We start from the raw sequence: 23,223 nt of genomic DNA on the forward strand, positions 1-23,223 counted from the left end.
AAAGCTGTGCCACATGTGGGGAATTCTGCTCTTATGTCCTGTGGTCCACGTTTAAAGTATGCTGCAACAATGCAAGAGATCTCCTGTTACAAATTCAATGAAGAGTAGATGTTCTAGAAACAGAGCCTTTCAAATGTCACAACATAAGCTCCCACATTATCTCATAGCTGTTTGAAAGAGATAGCTATGTACAAATTGGCTGCCTTGCTCCCAACACAGCACATGGAAAATTAATTAGATGTAAAGCATTTTGTGAGGACCCAGAGTTGTAAAAGTCATTACATGAACTCAAGCCTTTTCTACTTCCACTAGTCAACACCTGTTAAGACAAAAATCAGCCTCGGGGCATTTTCTAGAACCTGCACCTGCAGCTGAAATATCACCAATGACAACTGTGTGCCTGCATGCTGCTGCAAGACATGCAGCTTGGGGCAGAAAATGCACAAGAGCATTAGTGAAAGCTGCAGAACATGTCTAAAGTCATGTTACAATATAAATAATGCCTTTGAGTCAATGCCATTTATCCCATTGTTTAGATACCAAACCTAAACAACACTCTGAACTCAAACATCTATACAGGGCCCAACATATTGATGCAATTACAAAGAAAGTACACCAGCAGCTATATTTCATTAGGAGTTTGACGAGATTTGGTATGTCATCAAAGACTCTCGTAGATTTCTACAGATGTACTGTGAAGAGCATTCGGACTGGTTGCATCACCGTCTGGTTTGGAGAGGCCACTGTACAGGATCAGAAAAAGCTACAGCAAGTTTCAAACTCAGCCAACTCCTTCATGGGAACAACCCTCCCCAACAATGAGGACCCCTCAAAAAGCTGGCGTCTTTCATCAAGGACCTCCACCATCCAGAACATGCCCTCTTCTTTGCTACCATCAAAGAGGTGGTACAGGAGCCTGAAAACACACATTCAACATTTTATGAATATCTTACCCCTTCCACCATCAGATTCTTGAATGGACAATGAATCCCATGTACACTACCTCACTATTTGTGGACATTCTATTGTGGACTAGGAATGGGAAGGGTGGACTAAGAGTGGAAAGGGGGCAGGGAGAAGGGAGTCATGGTTGGGAAAAGAAGCGAGTGGGAAGCACCAGAGAGACATTCTGTAATGATCAATGAACCGATTGTTTGAAGATCAAATGATCTTCACTGGGTATGTCTGCACATGTGCAGCATTCCCCCCACCCCTGGCATTCCCTCTCTGCCACCTGTCCAACACCCACCTTGTGTTGTTCCATTATCACCATTCCCAAAATCCTTTGCTCCCACCAGTTTTAGAAACTCACACTCTGATCCATGTAGATAAATACAATACTGTGCAAAGTCTTAGGGTGCGTGTGCGTGTGCGTGTGTGTGTGTGCGAGTGTGTGTGTGTGTGCGAGTGTGTGCGTGTGTGCGTGTGTATAAAAATATATTTATCTATTTATTTATTTATTTATTGGGGGGGGCTGGGGTGCCTAAGACATTTGCACAGTTAAATGTAATTTATAGCTTTTTTTAAAATCATGTATTGCACTGTAATGAACTCAACACAAATACATCAAGACCTCGTACACAAGGCCCTGCATCATGGGGGAGGGTTCTGCTCCTCGGAAAAGCCCGCATTGAAAATTTTTGTACCAGCAAGACTTAACATCTGTGCATCTGTTAAATTTGTAGGTAGCGATTGTGAATTCTATAAACTGAATGGCTGCTTAATACAGCACACAAAATGCTGGAGGAACTAAGCAGGTCAGGCAGCATCTATAGATTCCAGAGGGTTTGACTTGGGCAAAAATGGGAAGGATTAATAAGTTGGTGAATATTTTAGAAGAAATAAATTGGGGCATCACTGTAGTATAGAGGTTATTGTAACATTATTACAGCACCAGCGACCCAGGTTAAATTCCCCCCCACTGTCTGCAAGTCGTTTTATGTTCTCCTTGTGACAGTGTGGGTTTCCTCCCACATTCCAAAGACATACAGCTTATTAGGTTAATTGGTAACATTGTCGGCTGGAAGGGCCTGTTATCATGCTGCATCTCCAAATAAAAAATAAAATTAATAAGGAAATAGATAGTTTCATCGTCACAGCTACTTGTACTAGATTTTCCAGATTTTCTTTGTAGTTAAATTTAAACTCTTCAGCTTCCATCATTTCTCCAGGTAAAGCGCTCAGGCCTGTACGAGAATCACTGTACTGTGTACTAAGACACAGGGAATTGGAGGAAGAGGGGAATGCAGTAGCTAGAGCACTTTTTGGTTGCCGGTTTTTAAATCAGAAAGCTGTCTGAGTAAGACTGTTCTGACAGAGCACAGCTGATTTCCACAGATCTCTACACTGGAGAGCATTCTAACTGTCTACATCCCCGCCTGGTATGGAGGGACATTGCACAGGATCGGAAAAAGCTGCAGAAAGTTGTAAACTCAGCCAGCTCCATTATGGGCACTACCCCTTGCATGAGGACACCTTCAAAAGGCAGTGCCTCAAAAAGACAGCATCCATCACTATAAAACTCCATCATCCAGGACCTGCCCTCTTTTCATTGGTACCATCAAGATGGTACAGGAACTTGAAGACATGCACTCTATGCTCCTTCCCCTCCACCATCAGATTTCTGAATGGACAATGAACCCAAGAACACTACCTTACTATTTTTTTGTTCTCTTCATGGACTTTTTATTTAATTTATATTTACATATACTCATTTAATTTATAGTTTTTGTTATGCATTGCAATGTACTGTTGCCGGAATACAACACACACTGCTGATTCTGACTGCTGTTTGCCGCTGGTTCACAGTACAGTATTAAGTCATAGAGATCCACCAACTCAATAGAAGATTGCCTAAAGCCTGCCAGAAACCATCCCCTCAAAACATTAAAAGAAGCATGGTCTGGCCATCAGCTCTCGACAGAATAAAAGCTGGAAGAACACCAGGAGACCTGCTGATGCTTAAGCCAGGCTTCCACCTCCGTGCTAAGGACACGGACTGATGCTCTTATCCCAGCCCAAGAACTCCACATTAGATTGAGTCACAAGGTTCCTCACACATTTGGCCAATGAAACTATTTTAATTATTTGTTTATTTACAGACAATGCAGAGCAGACCCAACCAGCCCACCCAGCGACCCACCTAGTCTAATTGCAGGACAATTTACAATGACCAATTACGTAACCTGTATGCCTTTGGACTGTGGGAGCAAACTGGAACACATGTGATTATGAGAAGGATGTTCAAACTTCTTAGAGGATACCGGAACTGAGCTTTGAACCCTGACACTCTGAGTTGTAACAGCACTGTGCTAAGCATTATGCTACAATGGCACCCCATCCAAGTATAAATACAGTTTATTTACATTAATTCAAACACCAGTTCCAAAATGTCAGACAGTTGGCAAGGTTTAAACTTGCAACACCAGGCATTGCAATGGATTACACCTTTGTAGAAGCCACGCAGTTTCTAAAAAAGTGTGAATCTCTGCAATTATCTAGACCAGATACCTATCATTAGAAGCATTTAAAATGAAGGCTGGTACAGTTTTGAAAAGTTAAGCATATTCCATTCTCATTACAGACAGATATACTTTATTGATCCCGAGGGAAATTGGGTTTCGTTACAGTCGCACCAACCAAGAACAGTGTAGAGATATAGCAATATAAAACCATAAATAATAATAAGTAAATTATTCCAAGTGGAAATAAGATCAGGACCAGCCTATTGGCTCAGGGTGTCTGACACTCCGAGGGAGGAGTTGTAAAGTTTGATGGCCACAGGCAGGAATGACTTCCTATGCGCTCAGTGTTACATCTCGGTGGAATAAGTCTCTGGCTGAATGTAGTCCCGTGCCTAACCACTACATTATGGAGTGGATGGGAGACATTGTCCAAGAAGGCATGCAACTTGGACAGCATCCTCCTTTCAGACACCACCATCAGAGAGTCCAGTTCCACCCCCACAACATCACTGGCCTTACGAATGAGTTTGATTCTGTTGGTGTCTGCTACCCTCAGCCTGCTGCCCCAGCACACAACAACAAACATGATGGCACTGGCCACCACAGACTCGTAGGACATCCTCAGCATCGTCCAGCAGATGTTAAAGGACCTCAGTCTCCTCAGGAAGTAGAGACGGCTCTGACTCTTCTTGTAGACAGCCTCAGTGTTCTTTGACCAGTCCAGTTTATTGTCAATTTGTATCCCTGGGTATTTGTAATCCTCCACCATGTCCACACTGACCCCTTGGTTGGAAACAGGAGTCACCAGTGCCTTAGCCTTCCTCAAGTCCACCACCAGCTCCTTAGTCTTTTTCACGTTAAGCTGCAGATGATTCTGCTTGCACCATGTGACAAAGTTTCCCACCGTCGCCCTGTACACCGCCTCATCCCCCTTGCTGATGCATCCAACTATAGCAGAGTCATCAGAGAACTTCTGAAGATGGCAAGACTCTGTGTTGTAGCTGATGTCCGAGGTGCAGATGGTGAAGAACAAGGGAGACAGGACAGTCCCCTGTGGAGCCCCAGTGCTGCTGACCACTCTGTCTGACACACAGTGTTGCAAGCGCATGTACTGTGGTCTGCCAGTCAGGTAAACAATAATCCGTGACACCAGGGAAGCATCCACCTGCATTACTGTCAGCTTCTCACCCAGCAGAGCAGGGCGGATGGTGTGGAACGCACTGGAGAAGTCAAAAAACATGACCCTCACAGTGCTCGCCGGCTTGTCCAGGTGGGCGTAGACACAGTTCAGCAGGTAGACGACGGCATCCTCAACTCCTAGTCAGAGCTGGTAGGTGAACTGGAGGGGGTCTAAGTGTGGCCTAACCATAGGCCGGAGCTGCTCTAGAACAAGTCTCGCCAGGGTCTTCATGATGTGGGAGGTCAATGCCACCGGTCTGTAGTCATTGGAGCCACTGGGGCGCAGCGTCTTCGGTACAGGGACGAGGCAGGACGTCTTCCACAGCACAGGAACCCTCTGGAGACTCAGGCTCAGGCTGAAGAAATGGTGAAGTACTCCACGTAGCTGGGGGGGGGGGGGGGCGCAGGCTTTGAGCACCCTGGGGCTGACACCATCCGGGCCTGAGCCTAGCTTGGGTGGAGACGTTTCAGACTACCATCAGGTAGAAGTTACAGGAGCCTGAAGAATCGCACAATGATTCACAAACAGCTTCTTCCCCTCCATCATCAGATTTCTGAATGGTCCATGAACCTATGAATACTACTTTGCTATTCCCCTTATGCACTATTCATATTCGTAAAATCATGTATTTTATGACTTGCAGTCTACAAACTTCACAACATATGTTAGTGATAATAAAGTGGACTCTTATTTTGGATTTGAAGCCCATCCATGATCATATTGAATGGCTGGGCAATCAAGGAGATTGACGGGGTACTCCTGCCCCTATTTGATGTTCTGCTGTTCGACCATCAGTGTGCACCCAGAACCAGGTTCTGTCACTGTTGGAACATCAGTGTGCACCCAGGACCAGGTTCTGTCACTGTTGGAACATCAGTGTGCACCCAGGACCAGGTTCTGTCACTGTTGGAACATCAGTGTGCACCCAGGACCAGGTTCTGTCACTGTTGGAACATCAGTGTGCACCCAGGACCAGGTTCTGTCACTGTTGGAACATCAGTGTGCACCCAGAACCAGGTTCTGTCACTGTTGGAACATCAGTGTGCACCCAGAACCAGGTTCTGTCACTGTTGGAACATCAGTGTGCACCCAGAACCAGGTTCTGTCACTGTTGGAACATCAGTGTGCACCCAGAACCAGGTTCTGTCACTGTTGGAACATCAGTGTGCACCCTGAACCAGGTTCTGTCACTGTTGGAACATCAGTGTGCACTCTGAACCAGGTTGTCACTGTTGGAACATCAGTGTGTACCCTGAACCAGGTTCTGTCACTGTTGGAACATCAGTGTGCACTCTGAACCAGGTTGTCACTGTTGGAACATCAGTGTGCATCCAGAACCAGGTTCTGTCACTGTTGGAACATCAGTGTGCACCCAGAACCAGGTTCTGTCACTGTTGGAACATCAGTGTGCACCCAGAACCAGGTTCTGTCACTGTTGGAACATCAGTGTGCACCCAGAACCAGGTTCTGTCACTGTTGGAACATCAGTGTGCACCCAGAACCAGGTTCTGTCACTGTTGGAACATCAGTGTGCACCCAGAACCAGGTTCTGTCACTGTTGGAACATCAGTGTGCACCCAGAACCAGGTTCTGTCACTGTTGGAACATCAGTGTGCACCCAGAACCAGGTTCTGTCACTGTTGGAACATCAGTGTGCACCCAGAACCAGGTTCTGTCACTGTTGGAACATCAGTGTGCACCCAGAACCAGGTTCTGTCACTGTTGGAACATCAGTGTGCACTCTGAACCAGGTTGTCACTGTTGGAACATCAGTGTGTACCCTGAACCAGGTTCTGTCACTGTTGGAACATCAGTGTGCACTCTGAACCAGGTTGTCACTGTTGGAACATCAGTGTGCATCCAGAACCAGGTTCTGTCACTGTTGGAACATCAGTGTGCACCCAGAACCAGGTTCTGTCACTGTTGGAACATCAGTGTGCACCCAGAACCAGGTTCTGTCACTGTTGGAACATCAGTGTGCACCCAGAACCAGGTTCTGTCACTGTTGGAACATCAGTGTGCACCCAGAACCAGGTTCTGTCACTGTTGGAACATCAGTGTGCACCCAGAACCAGGTTCTGTCACTGTTGGAACATCAGTGTGCACCCAGAACCAGGTTCTGTCACTGTTGGAACATCAGTGTGCACCCAGAACCAGGTTCTGTCACTGTTGGAACATCAGTGTGCACCCAGAACCAGGTTCTGTCACTGTTGGAACATCAGTGTGCACCCAGAACCAGGTTCTGTCACTGTTGGAACATCAGTGTGCACCCAGAACCAGGTTCTGTCACTGTTGGAACATCAGTGTGCACCCTGAACCAGGTTCTGTCACTGTTGGAACATCAGTGTGCACCCTGAACCAGGTTCTGTCACTGTTGGAACATCAGTGTGCACCCAGAACCAGGTTCTGTCACTGTTGGAACATCAGTGTGCACTCTGAACCAGGTTGTCACTGTTGGAACATCAGTGTGCACTCTGAACCAGGTTGTCACTGTTGGAACATCAGTGTGCACCCAAAACCAGGTTCTGTCACTGTTGGAACATCAGTGTGCATCCAGAACCAGGTTCTGTCACTGTTGGAACATCAGTGTGCACCCAGAACCAGGTTCTGTCACTGTTGGAACATCAGTGTGCACCCAGAACCAGGTTCTGTCACTGTTGGAACATCAGTGTGCACCCAGAACCATGTTCTGTCACTGTTGGAACATCAGTGTGCACCCAGAACCAGGTTCTGTCACTGTTGGAACATCAGTGTGCACGGAACCAGGTTCTGTCACTGTTGGAACATCAGTGTGTACCCTGAACCAGGCTGAAAATTTACCCTCTTTCTGTAGGAGTGGTGGCATCCATTAGGCTCGCGAGACTATGGATCTGCACCTGTAAAGTCTACTGGAGTATCCTCTCCAGGGCGCAGGCCTGTGCAAGGTTGTATGGGTGACCGGCAGTTGCCCATGCTGCAAGTCTCCACTGTCCACGACACCAATGTTGTCCAAGGGAAGGGCAAAGGCCAATACAGCTTGGCACCAGTGTCGTCACAGAAGGTTGAAGGCAACGTCAGACTGCCTTAGGGACTCCAGCTCCGAATTTGTCCTCAGGGTTTACTCCCAAAGCCTTTCCCATAAGTGGGTATGGCCGCAAGGCAGTGGAGGTTTGAAATCAGAGTTTTCCCTTTCTTCGGTGTACTGCCTTCCCAGGCTGACGAGTTCCATCTACCCACAGTAACTCCTTCTAAATGATAACAGTTATTAATCCAAATGCTTTCTTACCTCAACCATAACCCAACCCCAAAATGAACAAAATTAATTCAAAACCCTAGACTGATTACAGAACAGGCAGCCAGAAGAGTAAAGGTCCTTCGGCCTACAATGTTGTGCTGACCACTTAACCTACTCGAAGATCAAATGAACACTTCCCTCCCACACAGCCCTCCATTTTTCTATCATCCTTGTGCTTAGGAGTCCCTTAAATGTTCCTAATGCATCTACCTCTACCACCACCCCTGGCAGAGCATTCCATACACCCACCACTCTCTGTGTACCTCTGACATCCACCCCCCCTCACACTTTTGTCCAACCACCTTAAAAATTATGCTCTCTGGTGTTAGCCATTTCCACCCTGGGAAAAAGTCTCTAACTTTCCACTCAATCTAAGTCTATTAGATAACTATATAACAATTACAGCACAGAAACAGGCCATCTCGGCCCTTCTAATCCGTGCCAAACACTTACTCTCACCTAGTCCCACTGGCCTGCACTCAGCCCATAACCCACCATTCCTTTCTTGTCCATATACCTATCCAATTTTACTTTAAATGACAATATCGAACCTGCCTCTACCACCTACTGGAAGCTCGTTCCACACAGCTACCACTCTGAGTAAAGAAATTCTCCCTCGTGTTACCCTTAAACTTTTGCCCTCTAACTCTCAACTCATGTCCTCTTGTTTGAATCTCTCCTACTCTCAATGGAAAAAGTTTATCCACGTCAACTCTATCTATCCCATCATAATTGTAAAAATCTCTATCAAGTCCCCCCTCAACCTTCTACGCTCCAAAGAATACAGACCTCATTTGTTCAATCTTTCCCTGTAACTGAGGTGCTGAAACCCAGGTAACATTTTAGTAAAACTTCTCTGTACTCTCTCTATCATCTTGTACACTTCTATCAAATCACCTCCCATCCTTCTTAATAACTCCAGAGAGAAAAAGCCATAAATCACTCAGGCTATTATTCATGTTATTAATGTCAATTATGTCCTTAAAATAAACACAGCTTCAAGATACAATGCAATTTCTTTTTTTTTAATTTTGTAGAAGCTTTTGAATTGGGGTGGGAGGAGGGTATGAATTAGTGAATAATGAGGACTACAACTTATAGAAGGACATTAACAAATGCAGGATGTACAAGCAATGACTAATGGAGTTCAAGGATGAATAAAAGGTAGCACAACTTAGTTGAAGCACCTTGCTCAAACTCAATTCATTGTCATGCATGTATACATACATGTATACTGCCAAATGAAACAGTGTTCCTCTGCACCAAGATGCACAACATGGTTCATTTAACTCTTACATATAACACATTAATATTATCACTAGCAAATTAGCAAATATTAAGGTGCATTTACGACACATCACAATACCACTGGTACTCCATGCGTGATAGTGTGCGCAAATGGCTTCAAAAAATCCAAACAGATTACATTTACACACTCAAAACAGAAAATGCCTGAAATAGGTCCAGCCATATCTGTGGTGAAAACAGAATGTTAACATCTGAAGACAAAAACTTCTTCAGAACTGAGAACAAAACAACAGAAGCTTGTTAAAGCTGTCAGAAGGATCGATGTCTTCAGGTGACACCTGTGTCAACTCGAGTCATTATATCCTCAAATAACTCTAGCCAATTTACCACAAAGGATTAACCTTTCATAACACAATGTTGACTTGGTTTGATTACAATGAGCTTCCTATTTTTTCCATGATTATAGATTTTCGATATTGTACCAACAACAGGTGTTGTAGGATTAGAATTACTGGCCTTTTCTCTTAGAACAGTGGAGTCACATTTGAGGGCTCTCAATCCACTGCCACTCAACAACTTCTTCAAGAAACCACAATCTAGTCAAGTGCCAGAATAAAAAAGTGTGTGTGGGGGGGGGGGGGGGAGGAGAATAGCTAGAAGGTGATGTGAAGCCAAGTGGGTGGGAAATGTAAAGAGCTGGAGTGGAAGGAGGAGACTGGACCTTAGGCGAAAGGGAAGGAGGAGGGGACCAAGGGGGAAGTGATAGACAGGTGAGAGATAAGAGGGCAGAGTGGGAAATAGAAGGGAGGTGAAGATCGAGATCGATATTCATGCCATCAGATTGGAGGGTAACCAGACAGACTATAAGGTGTTGCTTCTCCACTCATAAAAGAAAATTTTACCATAAATAAGTTAATAAAATAAAATTCAAAATGCGCATTATAAACAAGAGAAAGTCTGCAGATGCTGGAAATCCGAACAACACACACAAAGTGCTGGAAGAACTCAGCAGGCCAGGCAGCACCTATGGAAAAAAGTACAGTCGACATGTTGGCCAGAACCCTTCAGCAAGACTAGAGAAAAAAAGCTGAGGAGTAGATTTGAAAGATGGGGGGAGGGGAGAGAGAAATGCCAGGTGATAGGTGAAACGGAGGGGGAGGGATGAAGCAACGAGCTAGGAAGTTGATTGGTGAAAGAGACAGGCCATAGAAGAAAGGTGGGGGGAGATCTATCAGAAGGAGGTGATGAGCGAGCAAGAAGATAACATGACAGAGGGACAAGGGGATGGGAAATGGTGAGGGGGAAAGGGGTAAAGGCATTACTAGAAGCTTGAGAAATCAATGTTCATGTCATCAGGTTGGAGACTACCCAAACGGAATACAAGGTGTCATTCCTCGTACCCCAATGTGGCCTTATCCCAACAGCGGGGGAGGCCATGGATGGACATATTGGAATGTGAATGGGAAGTGGAATTAAAATGGGTGGCCACTAGGAGATTCCGCTTGTTCTGGTGGACAGAGCGTAGATGCTTGGCGAAGCGGTCTCCCAGTCTACATCGTGTCTCACCAATATACAACAGGCCAGATCAGGAGCACCGAACACAGTATATGACCGCCCCCAACAGACTGACAGGTGAAGTGGGCTCTAGCATTGAGAAATACTTCAAGTAAGATGGTGGCACGCTCAGACACAGTGGCTTCTACCGAGTCAACCAAAGATTGATTGTGGTTTTTTTAAAATATTTTTTCAATCACAAGACCCTGCTGAACATTAAAAACTTAAAGTACTGCCGGTCTACCTCATCAGCAAGTTGCTCATTGATGAAGAAACTGAAATGAGCTGGACTTGGTGTGGTCCGTGATGCTGCCTGCAACACAGTGGAGTCAGAGCAGACGATGCATGAAGGAAACGTGCAGTCTAACATCTTAGTTGCTTCTCTTGAGCTCACAAGGCCATTTCATTTGGCTGTACGCACGGGCATTCATGTATGGTTAAATGACAAATGAACTTGAAATTCAAAAGACAGTGCTTCAAGAAGGGGGCATCAATGGTTAAGGACACCCATCAACCAGAACATGTCCTCTTCGCATTACTACCATTAGGGAGGTGGTACAGGAGCCTGAACATTTCAGAAACAGCTTCTTCCCATCCACCATCAAATTTCTGAATGGTCCACAAAGACCACCACATTATTTTGTCCCTTTTTAAATTATTTTTGTTTATATATTGTAATTTACAGCTATATTTTGTATTGCACTGAACCACTGCTGCAAAACAAAAAAATTCACAATCTATGCCAATGATAATAAACCTGATTCCGAAGCCCCCAATCTCCTTTTGCTTGCCATTACATTTGGAATCTTGAACCGCCTGGAATACCAAATTCCCAGTCCTGGTTAACATTCAACCACGGCTCTGTAATAACCATTAGACCATACTCAAATGTTACTAATTGTGTTATCTTTTTTTTTGAGTCCTGAGGAAGGGTCTCAGCCTGAAACATCAACTGTTTACTCAATTCCATAGATGCTGCCTGGCTTGCTGAGATCTTCCAGCATTTTGTATGCGCTTCTTTGGATTTCCAGCATCTTCAGATTCTCTCGGTGTTTGTACAAATGCATTCAGTTAACACTCCTTTAGCTTTGCTCTTTGGCACTATTCACTATTTACTCCAGTTATATTTTTGTCCCTTCCTGTCATATTTTAATTTTCATTTCTGCCCTTCTTTTCATTGTGTTTCATTAAACTTTCCATCAGGATCCCTCTCCCCCTCCCCATTATTTTAAAACCCTTTCTATATAGATGAGCAGAATCAACACCATGCAGTGCCAGTACACACACCAACTTTGTGATTGAGTAGTGCAAGACTCCCCATCCTCATTCCAAGTTGCTATAGGAACATCACCGAGATCACCGAGAAACTGTCTGGCTGCATTACTGTGTGCTACAGAAGCTGCAAGGCACTGGACCACAAGACCCTAAAAAAAACCCACTGAGGATCACCAGGGTCTCCCATTTGTGACATTGACCAGAAGCGTTGTGTTGCAGCGATTCCTACCACCAATCCCACAATCTCTTTGACCCAGTCCCAACAGGAAGGTGGTACATGAGCATCAGAACTAGGGCTGGCTTCTTCCCTCAGGCTGGGAGACTAACGAGTACACTGCCACCTCCGAAGTCTTGTCACTAGGACAGTGAGCTGTTTTCTGTATTGTTGTGCTGAGCACAACAGGCATTTTGAATATTTTAAGTTATTTGTGGTAATATTTTGTTACATATGCTGTATGTGGCATATGTATGTTTTGTGGATACACCATGATCCAGAGTTTCATTTGGTTATGTAGTCATATAATAATAAACTTGAACTTGATTGACGCCTAATCTAATCGCAGAAGTCATCCTGGGCAGTCCTGTGGACTTCTTGATGACTTACTCCACCCTTGTTCTGAAAGTTCAAAGATGGCTGATGATACCCAGCATGGGACCCAGATAAAACAGAGGTGTTTAACAAATGGACTGGCACATGAGCATACAAGAAGTGGAGGGATAGGAATCTTTTGCAGACAAGTAGGTTTCACTTTAATTTGGCATCATGGTTGGTGCAGATGTCATGGGTGAAAGTCAACGCCAATTTATTCTCGAATTATGATACTCAAATTTGAGGGGGTTTTTTGCAGGCATTTACAGGAAAATAAAGAAATAATAGAATCTATGGAAAATACAAAGACTGACAAACAACTAATGTGCAAAAGACTAATTGTGCAGATAAAAAAATGAATACTGAGAACATAAACCAGAAGACATACAAGTAGAATCGGCTCATCCAGTCCACTCTAACAACCCATCATGGTTGATTTATTATCCCCCTCAACCCCATTTTCCTTCCTTCTCCTCATAACCTTTCATAGACTAATCAATAACTTATCAACCTGTTTTAAATAACCCAATGACTTAGCAACCACAGCTGTCTATGGCAATGAATTCCACAGATTCACCACACTCTATCCAAAGAAATTCCTCATCTCTGTTCTAAATGAACATCCCTCTACCCTGAGGCTACACCCTCTCGCCCTAGACTTATCCACGATGAAAAGCATCCATTCCAAACCCATTCTATCTTGGCTGCTCAATATTCAATAGAGATTCCCCCTCATTCTTCTAAACATCAGTATGTACAGGCCCAAAGCCATTAAATGCTCCTCATATGTTAACCCTCTGGGTTCCAATAATTGTAGAGTCCTGAAAGTGAGGTTGTAGATTGTAGAATCAGTTCAGAATTGAGGCAACCCATACTAGTTCAGGAGCCTGATGTTTGTAGGATAATAACTATTCCTGAACCTGGTGGTGTGGGACCTCCTGCCTTATGGTAGGAGTGAGAAGAGAGTATGGTCTGAAAGGTGGGGGTCTTCCATCCAGGCCTTGCACTCTTTACACTATTACCATTGTGAAGGCCCTCTTGCGATCATGAAAAGTTGTTTTGACCTGTGAACAACGGGTATTGTGGGGTGTGGAAAGGGAAGAACACAAACACAAAAGGAGAACAAATGGTCTAAGAGTAAGTGGCTACAGAAGAGACCGACTGCAAAAGGAGGGAAATGAGAGAAGGTAAAAAAAGTCAATCCAGAACACAGGAGCTTTTGCAGATGTCGGAAATCTTGAGCAAAACATGCAAAATGCTGAAGAAACTGATGAGGTCAGGCAGTTCTATGGAGAATAAACATAAGAAATATGAGCAGGAATAGGTCATCTGGCCTATTGAGCCTGCTCAGCCATTCAATAAGATCATGGCCGATCTGGCCATGGACTTATCTCCACCTACCTGCCTTTTCCCCATAACCCTAATTCACCTACAATGCAAAAATCTATCCAACGTTGCCTAAATATATTTACTGATGTGGTCTCCACTGCTTCCTTGGGCAGAGAATTCCAGAGATTCACCACTCTTTGGGAAAAGCAGTTCTCCTCACCTGTTCTGGTCTCACCAACTTATGGAAACAACTTTCCTGCACCTCTCTTATCTATCCCTTTCATAATTTTATATTTTCTATAAGATCTCCTCTCATTCTTCTGAATTCCAGGCGACTCAATCTCTCCTCGTATTCTAACCCCCTGATCTCTGGAATCAACCTGGTGAATCTCCTCTGCACAGCCTCTAAAGCCAGTATACCCATCCTCAAGTAAGGAGACCAGAACTGCACACAGTACTCCAGGTGCAGCTTCATCAGTACCCTGTACAGTTGCAGCATAACCTCTCTGCTCTTAAATTCAATCCCTCAAGCAATAAAGGCCAACATTCCCCTTGCCTTCTTAATAGCCTGCTGCACCTGCAAATCAACCTTTTGTGATTCATGCACAAGCACTCCCAAGTCCCTCTGCTCAGCAGCATACTGCAGTTTTTTACCATTTAAATGATAATTTGCCCTTTCATTTTTCCTTCCGAAGTGGATGACTTGAACTCCATCTCCTAGACCCTTGCCCACTCACTTAACCTATCTATATCTCTGCAGAATCTCCATATCTTCTGCACAATTTGCTTTTCCACTCAACTTAGTAACATCAGCAAACTTAAATACACTACACTCGTTACCCTCTTTCAGATCATCTACCTGAACAATTGCTGGCCCAGCATTGACCCTGCGGCACACCACTCACCATTAATTGCCAACTAGAGTAACACCCATGTATCCTAACTCTCTGCTTTCTATTAGTTAACCAATCCCCTATCCATTCTAATACATCAACCCGAACTCTATGCATCCTTATTTTCTGGATGTCTTTTATGTGGCACCTTATCGAATGCCTTCTGGAAATCCAAGTAAATAACATCCATCTGCTCCCCCCATCCACTGTGCTTGTTATATCCTCAAAGAATTCCAGTAAGTTTGTCAAACAGGACCTGTCTTTGCTGAATCCATGCTGCATCTGCCTGATGGATCCATTTCTTTCCAGATGCCTCACTATTTCTTCTTTAATGATAGCTTCAAGCATTTTCCCAACTAACTGGCCTTTAGTTACCTCCCTTTGATGCCTTCTTTTATTTCATTAGTTATCCGAGGCTGGCTCGCCACATGCTTACTGTCCTTGCTTTCAACTGCAATATATACTTCTGATGAGCATAGTGAAAAATCTCTTGAAAGTCTTACACTATTCCTCAACTGTCTCACTATATATTCTACACTAGCCAAACCTGCCCTCATTCTATTGTTGTCTCCATTGTTTAGGCATTATACACTGGTTTTAGATTGAACTATTGCACCCTCCATTTGTATGAGAAATTCAATCATAACTGTGATCACTCTTTCCAAGATGACCCCTAGCTGGAATGCACTGCCTGAGTCAGTGGTGGAGGCAGACACACTAGTGAAGTTTAAGAGACTACTAGATAGGTATATGGAGGAATTTAAGGTGTGGGGTTATATGTGAGGCAGGGTTTGAGTGTCAGCACAACATTGTGGGCCGAAGGGCCTGTAATGTGCTGTACTATTCTATGTTCTTTTTTTTAAAAAAGCTACAAGATCACTAATTTTACCTGTCTCGTTGCACAAAACCAGATCTACGTTTCAGGCCGAGACCCTTCATTAGGACTCTGTCAATCTAGACACTGACAGTAAGCTAGGATCAGTGTAAGGATGAGCCCACCCTTGACAGCTACCAACTCATGTGTGCACATATTTACATCCACCTTGTCCATTGCCATTTGGGCAAAACCTTGTACTGCCAAGCCTGTGGAGCTGCTGATGTACATCAGCTACCCAGTGTTGAAGAAGCACAGCTATTGTCTGCTCTGAAATAGCTTCATTTACTATTATCTTTTCTAGAGAGGTTCCTAATCTTGTTGGTAATGCAACAGGGTTAACAATAAGAGGGATCATGTAATAAAGGTCATATATCAAGTGGACAACCAGAGACTTTTGCTCAGAGTAGAAATGTCCAATACAAGGTGGCATCATTAAAATTTTAAGGTGACTTGAGGAAAAGTATGGGGGGATGTGAGACGAACTTTTTTCTAAATTTACACAGAGACTGGTGGGTGTGTCAAAAGCCCTGCCAGGGGTGGTGGTAGAGACAGGTACATAGGGGCATTTGAGAGTATCAGGTAGGCACATGGATGACAGAAAAATGGAGGGCTAAATTAGACTTATCTTGAAGTAGTTCTTTTTCCTCCATATGATCATGTATAGCAAACAAATTAACAAATTTCACAACATATACTAGCAATATTAAACCTAATTCTGAAAGGGTTGGCACAACATTGTGGTATGAGGATCCTGGACTGTGCTGTACTATTCTATATTCCACAATGTTCACATAGATGGAAATATGTTGTATATTTATAGAACAAAGTTCTGCTTGCTTCCAATCATTGTTGCGCCACGACCCTAATTGCCACCACTGTATAGCAATACCACGACCACCAGATAATATAATGGAACTCTTTTTTTGCTCAATTACGTTTTTCTTGTGAGATTTTTGTCTCTAATGCTGCATGCCTGCGACGCTGCTGCAAGTTTTTCATTGCACCTATGTAAACAAGCAGATGTGCAGATGACAATAAATGCAACTTTGATTTTCATCCAAATCCTACAAAAGGCCTAGATAGAGTGGGACATGGAGAGGATGTTTCCTATAGTGAGGGAGTCTAGGACCAGAGGACACAGATAGAGTGGATGTGGAGAGGATGTTTCCTATAGTGGGGAGTCTAGGACCAGAGGACACAGATAGAGTGGATGTGGAGAGGATGTTTCCTATAGTGAGGGAGTCTAGGACCAGAGGACACAGATAGAGTGGATGTGGAGAGGATGTTTCCTGTAGTGAGGGAGTCTAGGACCAGTGGGCACAGCCTCAGAATACAAGGACCTCCATTTAGAACAGATAAGGTTCTTTAGCCAAAGGCTGGTGAATCTGTGTAATTCGTTGCTACAGATGGTTGTGAAGGCCAAATCATTGGGTATATTTAAAATGGAGGGTGATAGGTTTTTGATTAGTCGGGGGTCAAAAGTTATGTGGAGAAGACAAGAGAATAGAGTTGAGAGGAACAAGAAGTCAGAGCAGACTTAATGAGCCTAATTCTGCTCCAGCCTTATAGTCGAAAGACAAAGGAATTTACCCAAATAAAAGATAATTACTGCATTTTAAAAAGGTACAGTGAAGATACAATGTATATCTCACTAATCTGTTATAAGCAAAACATGCTGATAGTTCCCTGGATAAAACCAGAAACAATGTAGGTCTCTAGACTCAAATCTTTCTATTTTAATTTAAAATTCTGCTGGCACATATTGGATAACATCACCAGTATCTTCCTCTTTCAACACCCCCTCATCTCCCTGCATGCTGTGAAAACTAAGATAGTGCAGATGCTGCAAATCTGAAATCTCAGGGTTGAATATGTACTTCAAAAATATTTACTTTGAACTTTGATTAAAACATAAAATGCTGGGATACTCGCCATGTCCGACAGCATTTGTTAAAGTTAAAATTAAACAGATTAACAGAGGGAGAAAGAAAACTAAAAGGTCAGTAATCAGGTGTTGAAATACTTCATCTTTTTTCCCCTTTGGTTCTCTCTGCCTCTCCACCTTTCCCTGCAAGTTAAAAATTTACTTTTAAATCCTGCATGTTTGATAAATCTAAAATGGCAGTAACACTTGCAGGCTGCCTTCAGCAAATCCTTGGGTGCGTTCAATGCTAACGCAAACTACATTTTTCACTATATGTTTCAATGAACATGTGATAAATGAACCTGAATGTGATATCGCTATTTCTGCAGGGATGACACCTGACTCCAGGATTTCCATCTTTTCCAGCTGTCATTTCGTAAAACTATCCAGAAATGTAATCGGTGTGTTAATGCCACATGTACCAAGATACAGTGAAAAGCTTATACAACATGTTAGAGAGTAGACATGAACCAAAAGTATATCAGTCTAATGGAGAAACAGGCCAATAAGCTGAGCAAACTCTGTACCATTAAAGACATTTTGAAAAGGCAGCATCCATCATTAAGGACCCCCATCATCCTCTTCTCATTGCAATCATGAGGGAGAAGGTACAGGAGCCTGAAGAACCATGCTCAATATTTTAGGAACAGCATCTTCCCTTCTGCCATCAGGTTTCTGAACTCAAGAGCACTACCTTTTTTCTCTCCCTTTTTGCGCTACTTATTTAAATACACACACACTTATTATTTATAGTTTTATTATGCATTGCACTGTCCTGCTGCCACAATAAATTTCAGACATACCAGTGATTAAACTTGACTCTGAACAATTCACACAGAGCATGCAGATTACATTAAAAAATTCTTCATATACAAATACTGTACACCAATTTTAAAAACAAAAGAAATAAAACTAATTGGAACAGTTCAACATCTAGCGGGTGGGGCAGGAGAGGGGGCAGAGGGGTCCTTAAGAATTGCCAATGGTACAGTTTTGAGATCCTACATCAAATTTTTTAAAAAAAGCAGGTTGGGGAATAGTTTTGGACCACTAACCTTTCAGCAACACAACATTCTGAACAGTTTTGAAGCGATCTTACCTACTGTTTATTACGCTTGTGCTTTTTATCTCATTGTGTGTTTTTGGCGCTGCATCGGATCCAGCGTAACAATTATTTCGTTCTCCTTTAAATTTGTGCACTGGAAGTAACATTAAACTATATTGAATTTTGAATCCTAACGCTATTTCTCCTCCCAGGAGTTTCTAGTAGCTTCTATTTACACGCTATACAACTCTTGTCGCGGTACAAAGCGAAAGAGAGCACAGAGCAGACCCATGCGGGCCTCCTAAATAACAGAAAACACACACACACACACACACACACACACATCTCAAAGGCAAAGCCCCCGCGACAAAAGCCATCTCATCTCAAAGCCAAACGGTCAGGGCATCTCCATTTAGTGTGGGTCACTCCAAAACCCTCCGGAAAGTCACCGAGCAAAGCAGTTACACCAAGAGCCATCTCTACCGATTGTAACCCTCTTCCCCCCACCCCCCGCCAAAGGCAAGGAACGGGTCCACACGATTGCAACCCTTTTCCCCATAAGCAACGACGTATAAGCGGATTAATCCATTCGGCCCATCGAGTCTGCTCTACCATTCCATCCTCGCTGATTTATTATCTCTCTCAATCCCATTCTCCTGCCTTCTCCCCATAACCTTTGATGCCCTGAATCTATCAACTTCCGCTTTTAATATACCCAATGCCTTGGTCCCCACACACGTCTGTGGCAATAAATTCCACAGCTTCAGGTAAACCGATGGAATTAGTGAACACATTTGGCGAGCGAATAAAACAACTGACATAAACTTGCTGTGTTTAACCCGATAATGAGGTATCCGTGTTCAAACACACTACCCGCAAAGTTAACACTAAACACAAAGAGCCGCTGGGAAATCCAGAGCAACACACGCAAAATGCTGGAGAAACTCAGCAGGTCGGGCAGTACCTATGGAAGTGAATCCCCAGTCGATGTTTCGGGGTAAGCCATAGACGCTGCCTGATCTGCTGAGTTCCTCCAGCATTTTGTGTGTTAATACGAAAACCAGTTTTGGGAACTCTGCAATTTGCTCCCCTGACGAGCAGACGAGCCAGCAGCCCATCGGCCGAGACAGTAACATGGCTACAGGGGGTGGGGAGGGGGTGAGAGAGGGGGAGAGCCCAAAGAACGCAGAGCCTGGCGCTGGCAATACACCCGCTCCGTCTCCCTGCTACCGCCGGCTGAGAGTATCCCGCAGCCCAGGGGTAAACCCAGCCTGGCATAGCCCAGGGAGATCGGCAGGGAATGAGTGACGAGGAGGTATCGGCGGGAGGATGTGCCAGGTCAACCGAGGAGAGATGGACAGTAGGGTGGTACTGGGTCAGAGACAGGGTGGGTAATGACAGAGGTAGGCGATGGGCAGAGGGGTGGATGCCCCCAGCCAGCAGGTGATGAGGGATGGGGAGCCGGTAATGGTCACGGAGGGGTAGATGGTGGGGAGAAGGGAGGGGTAGATGGTGGGGAGAAGGGAGGGGTAGATGGTGGGGAGAAGGGAGGGGTAGATGGTGGTGAGAAAGGAGGGGTAGATGGTGGGGAGAAGGGAGGGGTAGATGGTGGGGAGAAGGGAGGGGTAGATGGTGGGGAGAAGGGAGGGGTAGATGGTGGGGAGAGGGGAGGGGTAGATGGTGGGGAGAGGGGAGGGGTAGATGGTGGTGAGAAGGGAGGGGTAGATGGTGGGGAGAGGGGAGGGGTAGATGGTGGTGAGAGGGGAGGGGTAGATGGTGGAGAGAGGGGAGGGGAGCCGGTGCTGGGTCACAGACGGGTAGATGATGGGGAGAGGAGTAGAGTAGGCGATAGAAACGGGGTGGATGCCCCCAGCCAACCAGGCAAGCGGGCGGGCCCTCGTTGACTCCCATCTCCCCTCAGAGGGTCTCTCACCTTTCTGAGCGGAGAACGCCGCGTACCAGCTTACCGAAACCACGCTGCACAAGACCACAGCCGTCAGAACAGTCCCATTTCGGAGCCTCATCTCACCGGGCAGACATTATTATGATGGTTTATTATTGTATATATTCTCTAGCAGGCGCCTTCCAGCCTCTCTCACTGGGACCGCGCCAGCCACTCCGCCTCATATGCACTACATCCTCACGCGGATGTCTCCTACGCTAGCCGGCGGCGGCGGCGGCGCACCGGCCAGATGACGCATGCGTCTCCCTGTCACACCGCGGAAGAATATCCAACCCCGATAGGTAAGAGGGTTGGTGGTCGCTCGCTCGGTCGAAATATATAATTTTTATTGCTGAAGACCCATGAAAAGATACTGGGATTAAAACATAGTATTTAGAAACTGTATGTGTTGTGAGTTAAGTAAATGATTGAAAATAATTGCATATCACATCTTCTTGATGATTATGCTGAATAGCCAGTGTCCCAGGAGTATCCATGGCAACCAAAGCTGCTGGCTGGAAGTTTGGCCAAACGAAGGGACTTGCACTTATTTTTGTTAAAACGTCCAATTTTTTACCTCTTCAGATTTAATATATGTTTACATTTATATAAATAGGCCTAATACTTGTTGGGATCCATTTGGGGAAATTAAAACAGGTAAGTTTGTATCTCTACAGTGTCTTTCAGGGGAAAAAAGATAGAGTGCGAAGTGATTCATCCGTAGCTGTCCCCTAACTTGCCCACAAACCTGATTCCCTTGGGACTGCATTGAACGCCCGGAGGACTCACCATTGTACCATGGACCATTCTTTAATAATATGTTCACTGGTGTCTCAGCTCTGAGTCTGCTCCACAATACCATTATGGTTAATTGATTTTCCCTTTCAACCCTATTCTCCTTCCTTCTTGAAGCTCTTATTTATCAAGAAGCAATCAAACTTCACTTTAAATGTACCCAATGGCATGACGTCCACATCCGTCTGTGGTAATGATTTACACAGAGCGGAAATCCCTCCTCATCTCTGTCCTGAAAGAATACATTATCCTTCTATTCTGAGGCTGTGCCTTCTGGTCCTAGAGTTCCCCGCTATAAGAGGTATCCTGTCCACATCCACTCTATGTAGGCCTTTCAATATTCAGTAGATTTCAGTAAGATTCCTCCCCCCCCCCCCCACCCATTCTTCTCAACTCCTTGAGCCATCAAATGCTCCTCATACATTAACCCTTCCATTCCTGGGGTCATTCTGGTGAAACTCCTCTGGAACTACTCCAATGTCAACACATCCTTTCTTAGATATGGAATCCAAAACTGCTTGCAATAGTCTGACCTATACCTTATAAAAACCTCTACATTACATCCTTGCTTTTATATTCTAGACCTCTGGAAATTAATGCTAGCATTGCATTTGCCTTCCTTTATCACTGACTCAACCTGTAAGTTAATATTTAATGAATCTTACAGCGGACTCAAAAGTCCCTTTCTGAATTTGCTCCCCATTTAGAAAATAGTTTATGCCTTTATTCTTTCTACCAAAATAAATGCTGCATTGTTGCAGGAAAGCAGCATCCATCATCAGGTACCTCCACCACCCTGTTCATACTCTCTTCTCGCAGCTGCCATCAGGAAGAAGGTACAGGAGCCTCGGGACTCACACCTCCAGGTTCAGGAAGAGTTATTACCCCTCAACCATCAGGATTTTGAACCAAAGAGGATAACCATATAACAATTACAGCACGGAAACAGGCCATCTCGGCCCTTCTAGTCCTGGCCAACTTCCAAAGTGCCAAAATCCGTGATAACTTCTTTCAGTTTCACTTGCCCCAACACTGAACTGTTCTAACACCTATGGACTTGCTTTCAAGGACTTTTCATCCCATTTTCTCAATATTTATTGCTTATTTATTTGTTGCCTTTTGCACACTGGTTGAATGCCCAGTTTGGTATGGTTTTTTGTTGATTCTATTATGGTTATTCCAGCAAGAAAATGAATTTCAGGGTTGTATATGGTAACATACTGTGTATGTACGTTGGTAATAAATTTACTTTGAAGTTTGAACAAGAATGGTCCTGGAAATGAAAGGATTAACCTATGAGGAGTGTTTGATGGCCCTGGGGCCTGTACTCACTGGAGTTTAGAAGAATGAGGGGGAATCTCATTGAAACCTATTCAATATTGAAAGGCAAGATAAAGTGGATGTTTCCTGCAGTGGGTGGAGAATGGGGTTGATAAAGATAATAAATTAACCATGACGGAATGGTGGAGCTGCCCGCTGCATGGACACACTTCAATGCCAAAGTCACCAAGTCAATATCTCAGTTGCCGAGCACCTGAAATAGAAAAATTTAGTAACAATCGTACATAAAGTGTGAGACTTCACCACATACTCAGGGGAACTCTTCTGCATATACTCAAAAAGGTAAGTTTGTTTTGTCCACTTTACTAGAAGAGAACTTTTCAATATATTAATCATTAACAAACAAACCCATACATCATAAATGTATAAAATCTTGTGTCTTAATCTTTTTAAAACTATTGGAGATTTTTAAAGAAGTTAAGTTTCAATTTTGAATCTTTTCTGTTTTTTTCTCCTTCTTACCCTCATCCTCCATCCATTCACATTTCTTTGT

General features: G+C 44.2%; 1 protein-coding gene across 2 annotated transcripts in view; it reads right to left on the minus strand.

Moving 5' to 3' along the window:
- The window catches only part of mgat4b (alpha-1,3-mannosyl-glycoprotein 4-beta-N-acetylglucosaminyltransferase B), a 305,024-nt gene extending 284,217 nt beyond the window's left edge, over positions 1-20,807 (minus strand). The window contains exon 1 of one of the 2 annotated variants that reach the window (XM_059990693.1): positions 20,586-20,807. In XM_059990693.1, the coding sequence (XP_059846676.1) occupies positions 20,586-20,676 (91 nt within the window). In that variant the 5' untranslated portion in view covers positions 20,677-20,807. The remainder of the gene's footprint in view (positions 1-20,585) is intronic. The other variant, XM_059990694.1, reaches the window with a different exon arrangement.
- Between the last annotated feature and the right edge of the window lie 2,416 nt (positions 20,808-23,223).

The sequence above is a fragment of the Hypanus sabinus genome, chromosome 15, assembly GCF_030144855.1.
Source record: "Hypanus sabinus isolate sHypSab1 chromosome 15, sHypSab1.hap1, whole genome shotgun sequence".
Lineage (NCBI taxonomy): Eukaryota > Metazoa > Chordata > Chondrichthyes > Myliobatiformes > Dasyatidae > Hypanus > Hypanus sabinus.